This window comes from Stegostoma tigrinum, chromosome 9 (assembly GCF_030684315.1).
Source record: "Stegostoma tigrinum isolate sSteTig4 chromosome 9, sSteTig4.hap1, whole genome shotgun sequence".
NCBI lineage: Eukaryota > Metazoa > Chordata > Chondrichthyes > Orectolobiformes > Stegostomatidae > Stegostoma > Stegostoma tigrinum.
This window is the reverse complement of record NC_081362.1, coordinates 68,447,752-68,459,752: the sequence shown is the minus strand read 5'-3', so window position 1 is coordinate 68,459,752 and position 12,001 is coordinate 68,447,752. Positions and strand designations below refer to the sequence as shown.

Sequence of the window (12,001 nt, the reverse complement as noted above, 5' to 3'; positions counted from 1 at the left end):
GCTTACATAGGATACTATCTGTCCCTCTAATTATAGAATCCCCTATAACAACTACCTGTCTTTTTGCTCCCCCCTCTTGAATGACCTTCTGCGCCACGGTGCTGTGGTCAGCTGGCTCATCCTGTCCACAGTCCTTTTCCTCAACCGTACAGGGAGCAAGAATCTCATACCTGTTGCTCAAGGTCAAGGGCTGAGGCTCCTGCACTCCTGAACTCGGAATCCCCCTACCTGCCTCACTTACAGTCACACCTTGTCCCTGAACACTTTCTGAATTTGAGGTATTTAATCTACTGGGTGGACTGCCTCCTGAAACAAAGTGTTCAGGTAACTCTCCCACTCCCAGATGTGCCGCAGAGTTTGAAGCTCAGATTCTAGATCATTTACTCTGATCCGGAGTTCTTCCAGCAACCAACACTTGCTGTAGATGTGGTCGCTGCCGTTCACAATGGGATCAGCCAGTTCCCACATCATACAGCTACAGTACATCACCTGTTCAGCCATTACTACTTACTTACTACTAACTTTTACAACTTATGTATTAAATGCTTTCTAGTACTTCTCTGGTACTCTTTTTCAATTAAGCAATTAAACTTTTAAAAAATTACACAATACACAAGGATATAAATTGAAAAGCCTTACCTTAACAACACACGAGAGTCCTTCTCGGTTAGAACTCCCGCTCTTTCTGCTGCTGGAACAGGAATGGAGGGCTCCGACAGTCAAGGTAGGTATTTGCTAATCTTTAAAGCAGAGACTCACCCACCTGTAGGCCTCTGATCGACGCTCCCGCTCTTCCTGCTGTGAGTCTGTGGACTTTTAATAAGGTTAGAGGAGGAGGGAGGGAGGCCCTACTGTGTAGGACCTGGGGCTTCGAGGTAAGTGTTTAAATAACGGTCGCTTACCTTCCCAACTGCCTCTCGGCTCTGACTTCACTTCTGCCCGGCTCCTGCCGCTCTCCGCTGAAGAAAAATTAGATCATCCATGGTCCAAAATTAGATAGGTAACAATCTCTACATGGATTATTAGATGACATAGAGAGTTGTAATTCGTAGAGCTTTGTAACAATTAAATAGAAAGGAATTTGTTGTAATACAAAAAGTAGTCTGCAGTTAGTACAGAACTTGCATAACTTGGATTATTGTAAATGCATGGCATATTTCTTGAATATATTCTCATACTAAAATATAAGCTCTTTTATTATATGTTTTGATAGTTCTACAAAAGTTAACTTATTGGCAAAGGAGAATTGATAGTTTTTTTTTCTGTCTTATTCCATTCTCCTAATGATTTTCCTGCCCAGTTGTTTTGCTGGCATTATTCATTTAAGAAAGAGCTAAGTGGTAACTTCTTCACACAGAGGGTGGTGAATGAATGGAATGAGCTGCCAGAAGAGGTGGTAAAGGCTGGTACAATGACGGTGTTTGAAAGGCACTCGGATGTGTATATGAACAGGAAGGGTTTGGAGAGACATGGGCTTAATATTGGCAAATGGGACTAGATCAAATGGGGATGTCTGGTCAATGCAGATGAGTTGGACTGAAGAGTCTGTTCCCATGCTATATGATTCTATGTAGAGACAATGCTGCCATAAGAATTTTGTAGTTCCCCTGTCAATTATAATTTCCAACTGCAGAAAATACACTGTGCAAGGTTATTGTATGAACATTTACTGTGTTTACTTTCTTAAAAAACTCACTTTTTTACAGCAATGTTTAAATGGGTTAATGCTTCTGTCATATTAGAGAAGGAATTTAATCAAATATGCTGTGTCTTTATGATGGTATGTCATGGCGTAATTGCAAGGATTTTTCCATTATGAAATAAGAGGTACAATTTATAAATGAATAATAAAGCCAAATATAACTAAGAAGAATTATAATGCCATCCTAATTGTATTAATCATGAAAAACACTTCTATTAATAGGTGCAACATAAATTTTGGTACATTTTTAAATTTGCATACATACATTAATATTGTATGTAGTTAAATAGTGAGAAATGTTTTCACAAATGTTTATACATCAAATCATCCCCAATTTCTAATTCTTTCATTTTGCACACATTCAAAATACACAATCAAAAGGCACAACACATTTATATAAATATTCAAATCCAGTGCCATTAAAATAAAACCCTTTTTCATTTTACAGTGTCTTGACTATAATGTATATGAAGAAGAACTGCAGTGTATACAAACATGGATAATGAAACAACTGTCGCAGAAAGGCTAGAGACCTTTAGTTCAGCAACATATAAAACGTTTGTCACTTAAACAACAGGCAGAACATTCAGTTGATAGTGCTTGACAGAATCTCTAAATCTTTATTTTATTTCATAAGACATTTTATATAGTACTTGTCATTAAGGTCATGTTGTAGATTATAGTGTTATTTTGAAATAAGAATTAATTGCAAAGCACCATTTTGGTAATATCTTTTAAAATGTTTTGCATTTTCAATAGGTGTCTTAACTCAGTACTGTCATTCTTGCTTTTGAATCAGGAAAATTGTGGTTTCGGATGCCACACAAGTTAATTGATCGCATAACCTAGGCTGATGCTGAGCAAGTCAGAGATGCTGTCTGTTGGGTCTCTCCCATAAAAGAAATACGTTATTCTAGCCAACATTTATCTTTCAATCAACTAACATTTAAAACAGATATCTGGCCACTTATCTCACTGCTGCTTATGGGAGTTGACTGTGTGCAAAGTGGCATTCTGTTTCAATAGACAATAGACAATACGTGCTGGAGTAGGCCATTCTGCCCTTTGAGCCAGCACCACCATTCATTATGATCATGGCTGATCATCCACCATCAGTATCCTGTTCCTGCCTTATCCCCATAACCTTTGATTCCACTATCTTTAAGAGCTCTATCCATCTCTTTCTTGAAAGTAACCAGAGACTTGGCCTCCACTGCCTTCTGGGGCAGAGCATTCCATATATCCATCACTCTCTGGGTGAAGAAGTTTTTCCTCAACTCTGTTCTAAATGGCCTACCCCTTATTTTTAAACTGTGTCCTCTGGTTTGGACTCACCCATCAGCGGAAACATGCTTCCTGCCTCCACAGTGTCCAATCCCTTAATAATCTTACACGTCTCAATCAGATCCCCTCTCATCCTTCTAAACTCCAGCGTATACAAACCCAGTCGCTCCAATCTTTCAACATATGAAAGTCCCGCCATTCCGGGCATTGACCTTGTGAACCCACGCTGCACTCCCTCAATAGCAAGAGGGAGACCAAAACTGCACACAATACTCCAGGTGCGGTCTCACCAGGGCTCTGTACAGCTGCAGAAGGACCTCTTTGCTCCTATACTTAATTCCTTGTTTAAGCTCCCCTTAGCTTTCTTCACTGCCTGCTGTACCTGCATGCTTGCTTTCATTGACTGATGTACAAGAACACCTAGATCTTGTTGTACTTCCCTTTTAGCTAACTTGACTCCATTTAGTTAGTAATCTGCCTTCCCGTTCTTGTCAAAGTGGATAACCACACATTTATCCACATTAAACTGCATCTGCCATGCATCCGTCCACTCATCTAAACTGTCCAAGTCATCCTGTATTCTCATAACATCCTCCTTACATTTCACACTACCACCCAGCTTTGAGTCATCAGCAAATTTGCTAATATAACTTTTAATGCCTTCATCTATATCATTAATGTATATTGTAAACAGCTGCAGTCCCAGCACAGAACCTTGTGGTACCCCACTGGTCACCGCCTGCCATTCTGAAAGGGACCCATTTATCACTACTCTTTGCTTCCTGTCAGCCAGCCAATTTTCAATCCAAGTCAGTATTTTGCCCCCAATACCATGTGCCTAATTTTGCTCACCAATCTCCTATGTGGAACTTTATCAAAGGCTTTCTGAAAGTCCGGGTACACTACATCCACTGGTTCTCCCTTGTCCATCTTCATAGTTACATGCTCAAAAAATTCCAGAAAATTTGTCAAGCACAATTTCCCCTTCGTAAATTCATGCTGACTCTGACCTATCCTGTTACTGCTATCCAAATGAGTCGTAATTTCATCTTTTATAATTGACTCCAGCATCTTTCCCACCACTGATGTCAGGCTAACCAGTCGATAACTCCCTGTTTTCTCTCTCCCTCGTTTCTTGAAAAGTGGGCCAACATTAGCCACCCTCCAATCCGCAGGAACTGATCGTGAATCTATAGAACATTGTAAAATGATTACCAATGCGTCCACGATTTCTAGAGCCACCTCCTTAAGTACCCTGGGATGCAGACCATCAGGCCCCAGGGACTTATCAGCCTTCAGACCTAACAATCTATCCAACACCATTTCCCACCTAATATAAATTCCCTTCAGTTCATCCACTACCCTATATCCTTCAGCCACTATTACATCTGGGAAATTGCTTGTGTCTTCCCTTATGAAGACAGATCCAAAGTACCTATTCAACTCTTCTGCCATTTCTTTGTTCCCCATAATAAATTCACCCATTTCTGTGTTCAAGGGCCCAATTTTAGTCTTAACCATTTTTTTTTTCTTTTCACGTACCTAAAAAAGCTCGTACTATCCTCCTTTATATTTTTGGCCAGTTTTCCTTCATAGCTCATTTTTTCTCTGCATATCGCCTTTTTAGTTATCTTCTGTTGCTCTTTAAAAGCTTCCCAGCCCTCTGGCTCCCCGCTCATCTTTGCTATGTTATACTTTTCTTATCTTTATACAGTCCTTAACTTCCCTCGTCAGCCACAGCTGCTCCTGCCTCCCCGAAGGATCTTTCTTCCTCTTTGGAATGAACTGATCCTGCACCTTCTGCATTATATCCAGAAATACCTGCCATTGTTGTTCTACTGCTATTCCTCCTAGGGTACTGAACCATTGAACTTTGGTCAGCTCCTCTGTCATAGCTCCATAGTTCCCTTTATTCAACTGCAATACTGACACTTCCAATTCTCCCTTCTCCCTCTCAAATTGCAGATTAAAACTTATCACATTATGGTCACTACCTCCTAATGGCTCCTTTACTTCGAGGTCCCTGATCAAATCCGTTTTGTTGCACAACACCAGATCCAGAATTGCCTCCTCCCTGATAGGCTCCAGTACAAGCTATTCTAAGAATCCATCTCAGAGGCACTCCACAAACTCCCTTTCTTGGGGTCCAGTACCATCCTGATTCTCCCAGTCTACCGCATGTTGAAATCTCCCATAACAACTGTAGTAATACCTTTGCGACAGACCAATTTCAACTCCTGATTCAACTTACGCCCTACATCCTGAGCACTGTTTGGGGGCCTGTAGATAACTCCCATTAGGGTCCTTCTACCCTTAGAATTTCTCAGCTCTATCCATACTGACCCTACATCTCCTGATTCTATGTCCCCCCCCCTTACAAGAGACTGAATATCATTGCTGAGTGACAGGGTCACCCCGCCCCCTCTGCCCATCAGTCTGTCCTTTCGATAGCACGTATAGCCTTGAATATTCATTTCCCAGACCCTGTCCACTTGAAGCCACATCTCAGTTAACCCCAAAACATCGTACTTGCCAATTTCCAACTGAGCCTCAAGCTCATCCACCTTATTTCTTATGCTTCGTGCATTCATATATAATATTTTTGATTTGTTATTCCCCTCACCCTTCCTATCAATCCGTATTTCACTTGGCCATACTGTACGATCCCTTCTTGAGTTTTCTGCTCCGCTGATTCTGTTGTTTTTCTCAACTTCCCTTATTCTCATTTTCCCTTTAACCTCATTCTTAAATTTCCAGTTTGTCCCCCCTCCCACTACTTAGTTTAAACACACCTGTGTTGCAGTGCCAAACCTGCCTGCCAGAATGCTGGTCACCCACCTATTAAGGTGCAACCCGTTCCTCTTGTACAATTTATCCTTACCCCAAAACATACCCCAGTGATCTAAGAATTTAAATCCTTGTTTCCTGTACTAGTTCCTCAGCCACACGTTCAGGTCCATTATCTCCCTCTCCCTGCCCTCTCCAGCCCAAGGAGCTGGATGCAATCCGGAGATAACCACCCTGGAAGTCCTGCTTTTCAGCCTTCTTCCGAGTTCCCTACAAACAACAGTGACTACATTTAAATACTTTTCTAGAACTGCAAATTGCTTTATGCATTCTTGAGGTCATGAAAGATGCTCTTATAAATAAGAGTTCTTTTGGTAATTTTGTTGGTGAGACCATGAATTGGTGTTCTTTATACAAATTGTTAATCGTGATAGTCCTGTTTACTCAGAGGTGTATGAGTTACCTCAGGATGATAAATGCCGTGTTAATCTAAAAAGGATAAGGTCTTTTAAATTTACTGAAAGTATCCAAACAGTAAAATAATTTCATCTGTATACTTTTCTGTTCTCTGATTTGTATTGTAATTTATAATGTTAAACCCATGGGATAAAGAAGGCAACAGTGAAAATTGTTGTTGCCAATGTCTTTTTACAAATATTTAGCATGTTTATCTGAAATGGGGAACGCTTGTTGGTCTGTGGGTGTGATTCTTGCTTAGGGGGCTTGTATGTTGTTGAGATGCGAGAGGTTCCTGGGTTCAATTCCCAGACGAGCCCTCATTTCTTGGGTGGCACGATGGCTAGCACTGCTGCCTCTCAGTGCCAGGGACCCAGTTCATTTCCACCTTCAGGCAACTGCCTGTGTGGAGTTTGCACATTCTGTCCATGTCTGTGTGGGTTTCTGTTGAGTGCTCCGGTTTCCTCCCACAGTCTAAAGTTATACAGGTTAGTTGAATTGGCTATGCTAAATTGCTCATAGTGTCCAGGGATGTGTAAGTTAGGTGGATTAGCTATGGGATATACAGGGTTACAGAGAAAGGGAAGGGGGATAGGTCTGGGTGGGATGCTCTTCGGTGTGGTGGTGTGGACTTGTTGGGCTGATTGGCCTGTTTCCACACTGTAGGGATTCTAAAAAGCCTTCTAGTTGTGATGTAATTGGAGGCATTAACCTATTCTAACTAAGCACATTAATATCTTCACTAAAGTGCAGAATTAGAAGAATTGGTAAAAACAAATATGAGGGAAAATTCACAGTAGATGGGAGCACACAACAGGTGTTAGCACAAAATATAGGTGACAGGACCTAACAGACGATAAACATAGCAGCCCATGTGACAATCTCCCCACTTTGCCTTTCCATTGACTTTATGATGAAAGCATGGTTTGGTTGTAAAATAGGCTGGTGATCAACTAGCATCCATCTTGGACTCGGAAAATTTCTCCCTCACTTTTATGTTAACAACATCAGCTGCAATTTCTATATCAAACGGATTCTTTAAAATATATTCCATTCCAGATAAATTACTATTGAAGCTGAATGTACTGTTGATTATATATTAAAAGCAGAGCATTCCCTTTTCTAGTTTTCCCTCCTTTTCTTTCTTGAAGGCACTGTGTCTTACTAAACGACATTCCTGTTAGCAACACGCAACTTCCAAAAATTCATTTGAGCAGCCAGTGTTTGTAGACTGTGGTATTTGTAGGCTAGTCAACTGTGGAGGTGTCCCAGTCAAGGCTAATTCTGATCTCAGTACCTGCAGCTGTGGTCAATGGATATTGACCAGGAGTAAAAAGCTCAGCTAACCTATCCTTTCAGTGGTCTGGAATTACAGAGGACAATTGTGGTGTCCTAATATCAATGTGCTTCCTTGCATCATAAAGATAGAAGCAAATGTTGATGATGATGCTCAATGTTCAGTAACATTTGCACCAAGCAGTTTATGCCTACGCATAAGTGCCTAACAAAATTAAGGCTGGGCTAATAATTGGCAAGTAATCTTTGTCACACAGGTGCCAGGCAATGACCATCTCCAGCAAAAGAGAATCTAAGCACCTCCCCTGACGAAAACATCATTACCATCACTGAATCTACCACCAACAACATCCTGAGGTTAAGACTGAATAGAAACATATTTGTTGTGTTAAGAGCTGGGAATTTTATGCTGAATATTTTAAATGTACACACCCAAATCCCATCCACCATTGACAAGCTAACTTCAAAGAGTGTGATTGAATATTCTTCACTTGTCTGGATGAACACAGCTCCAATAATGAAGTGTAAAAATATTGGCAGCCCAGCCATCATCTAAACATTCACTTCCCCCAAGACGAACAGTGCAAGAACACCTGTCTTCTGTCTCCAAGATGCACTGCAGCAACTCAAAAGCTCCACCAAAAGATCCTTCTAAAGCAACACCTAGAAGAATAGAGCCAACAGGTGCATATGGACATCACTAAATGTATTGTTCTTCATCAAGGCATGCACCATCTTAACTTGGAACAAGCTACCATTCCTTCACTGTTATTCTGTCAAAATCCTGGATCTTCCTTCTTAGCAGCACAATACCCCTCCCCCTTCCACACCCTCTCCCCACCTCCAGAACATATGAATTGTAGTGGTTCAGGAAGGCAGCTGACCACACTCTTCTAACTGGTATTTAGGAATGGGCAATTTGGGCTTGGTAGCAAATCTTATATCCCAGAAGAAATAAAAAATATTACTCCTTCACAGATCTCTGGCTAATTCAGCACAGATCTATTAGTTTTCAGAAGCCAATTCACAACTGTAGATTGCAGCAGGAAAAAAGGGCCTGCAAAACATGTCAATTTTTTAAAAAATCGTGAATAATTTTCACATTTCCCAGAGTAAAACACTTATGGCTGACCATAAAGTGAAGCTGCCTCTACTTGGTCAAAACAAAATATCTCAGCTAAAACTTCAGAAGTGCACTTTTTGCAATTTTTCCAATTACCACATATGCAAGCCTGTGGACAGAGGTAGCTAATCGTACAAACTGAAAGGTTCAATCTATGTTGAGAGTCATGAAGTCAGCAGTGAGAGGAGCATCCATAGTGATTGTAATGAGATCAGCCAGATGGACTTCATAGGGTATGAAAATATCTGTGGAGTTGGAATATTTCATTGTTAATCAGATCCAATCAGGGAGCTTTGGCTGACAGGTAAGAATAGGAGTGTCAGACATCCTGTTCACTCTGAGAGCTGGCTCTGAGGGAGCTGGATCAGTGTCAAGGGCACTCCAGTGTAAGTAAACGTTAACATGGTGACCAGGCTGATTTTTACCTAGGTTCCGAGATATGCAAGGCTGTTGCCTTGTCTAGTTTTGAAATTTGAACATATTAAATAGATGGCTGTATTCAGACTTATTGAGTTGATTAAACATTTCCCACTTTATGATCATGTAAACTTGCTCCCTGGCAAATTAATCAGAGCAGCCTGCCAATAAACATTGGTTTAAGCATTATTAAATACTAGTCCCTAAAAAGTCAGAAACATTTCACAATGTTAAATGACACAGTAGAATCATATATAAATAGATTTATAGTTAACATAAACCTACAATTTCACACTAAGAATAATGCATTTTATCCTACTTAAATATTGCATAACAACACCAAAACACTGTTTTCTCATAGTATCCTGGTAGTTTCTTGGTCCCTGCTTGAATTAAGTGTGCTATTTGGAATATTCAGCATTAATAATGTACACAATTCACCATGGGATTTTTTAAACCTTAAGCCAAACAGAAGTTATTGCTTCAGTATAATCCATTTCTCATGGCAGGTCAGCAGGCTTTCCTAAAGTTTTAACATGGGATAGAACTGGAATGGTCCTTCTATTCCTTTGTCAGTGTAAGAAATTCTTCCCGTGTCTTTTCGTCCTCACGGAAAACTCCAAGCATCGTGCTAGTCATGGTCTTGCTATTAATTTTCTGCACGCCTCGCATTACCATACACATGTGCCTGCAAATCAAATTTTAAGTTAGTTACTAATCAATTTTAAATATACATTTAAAGTTACATTTTTTTTAAATTGACACAATAAACGCTGGGACAGGAATTAACCATTCCTCTTATCATTGATCTAGTTTGCACGCTGCCTCCAGTAGTTATTACCCAATAGTTTTAATGTTTATCCAGGAGCTAAAACCACGTTGTATTGTTGTCTGATTTAGAGTACTATGAAATATGTGTAACTTGAAATATTATTTCAAACCTTTTTTTTGTTTCATTTTACAATTGGGTAGTGGTTTTTCCATTTTATAGATTTATTACTTAGCTGGCAACTGTGTTGAGGTACCAAACCATCAGACTCTAAGGTCCTAGAATTATTTTCTCTGTGGTGTGTTGTCTGATTTGCATTATTCTTGTTGCAGTTAAACGTTGCCCCCAATAATTTTAAACTCAGAAAAGAACCATCAGATAGGTTTTTTGCACCTTTAGATCCCAGCTGGAAAGTCAATGAGGACGGGATTGAACGTGACTGTGATGCCACCCATAGTCAAGCTGGATTAACAATGTGAATCATCAAAAAACTGCAATGTTTAGAAATATTTTATAGGCACTAAACAATGCATATCGGTGAGGTAAGATGTCAGAACTGTTATGACACACTGGGTGACATACAAGTTCAAGATGTTACGAAGTATGCAACGTTACCCAAATTACCTGACTTTCAGGCCAAGATTGATAGGATGTACAGTCAAGGTTTCTGTCCTGGAAAGAATGACCATTTATTTGAAGTAATTAAAATAAGCTGCAGGTAAAGAGTTTTAAACTATTTGTGTGTAATCTAAACTCTGATCCCCTTATAAATGTCCCTGGATTGACGTAAAGTGAGACCAAGATGGTAGAACAGGTTATGGACTAAAGGGAAACTGGGAAGTCTTTGTTCCCTGAATAAGTTATTCAGATGATCTTTATGACTCTTCTGCTGGTCGATGTGTTGCTTTAATCATCTTTCATCCATTTGTTGGTGAGAGACATTATGTGGCTGGCACACTTATAAAATGCTTCTGAAATATCAGCTAGAAGTCACAGCATATTATAACTGTTGAGGCAAAGATAAATTGATTTTCTTTGGGTTTTTAGTGAGCTTTGACAGCAGAAAACAGAAAGACTGCTCCTGAGCAGGGGAAGAACTGAACACTTCCTATTTCTGTAAAATGTTCTTAGCTCCCAACTGTTCAGTGATCTGAGAATCAATCACACAATGGTTGCAAGGCAAAACTATGTCATTGAAAACTGGTCACTTGTCTCTGGCCCATTCAACTACTTGTTGCTGCTTAGTATAGCCTCTTGGCTCCAAATCATCAGTAAGTCTGCACTTACTGCTTGTCATACAATAGTTTACATTGATTCCTGGCATAGTGTGAGATTACATACTTTTCAAAACTATAGCCACTCTTTCCACACTGTCTTTTAATACAAGTCTTTGACTCAATTTGATAATTTCTAACAGCACCAACAGTTTAAGGCAAAACCAGCATTTGACCAATCAAAGTATACTTGCCCAGTTTAAAACTTAAATAAAGCTTGGTAGTTAACTGTTAATCGTCACGGCAACAGCTCTACCAATTCAGAGTGCACTTGGCAACTAATCAGAACTGACCTCTCATATAGTATAAATGTTGGTTTTTCCTTTAAATTGGTATTCTTTTAATTGTCTGGATGTGTGCAAGAAGAAAAGCTTTGAAAGAAGATGGCATTTTTCAGCAGTACTCAAGTGACTAATGTTGATCATGATAACTTATCAGACAGCAGGTTACATTTCAACATGCACATTACAGAATTTACCCTTCACTAGGCTGACAGAAAAGTCCAAAAATTGACAAAGCGTCAAGAGAGTTGGTCTGACAATTTTTGGAGGAGGGTCTCAAACAATGAAGGAGTTTTTTTTGCATGCTTCCCAATTGCTAAGCTCACTTTTAGAAGTCACAGCATGGTTGGTGTATCAAATGGAACTGTTGCAGTGACATGTCTTTTTCTGATGTCAATCCATATGCATATTGAATTGATCGCATGATGACGAAACAGATCAGAAATGAGGAAGCTTTCACACTACCTGTAAATCAGTCTGTCATCTTAAAGAACTGCTTACAAGTGGTGAAGAGTAGTAATAGAGAAATGTTGTAGCTTAAAGTTAAATGGCTACACATTGGGCAGAATTTCTGATAGTTTCATGTACATACCACACTGAGTTTAATGTACT

At 39.8% G+C, this 12,001-nt stretch overlaps 1 protein-coding gene across 1 annotated transcript in view; it reads right to left on the bottom strand.

The window, feature by feature from the left end:
• Positions 1-1,897: 1,897 nt before the first annotated feature.
• The window catches only part of gch2 (GTP cyclohydrolase 2), a 50,734-nt gene continuing 40,630 nt past the window's right edge, over positions 1,898-12,001 (bottom strand). The window contains exon 6 of the mRNA XM_059648608.1: positions 1,898-9,753. Coding sequence (XP_059504591.1) covers positions 9,627-9,753 — 127 coding nt within the window. The 3' untranslated portion in view covers positions 1,898-9,626. The remainder of the gene's footprint in view (positions 9,754-12,001) is intronic.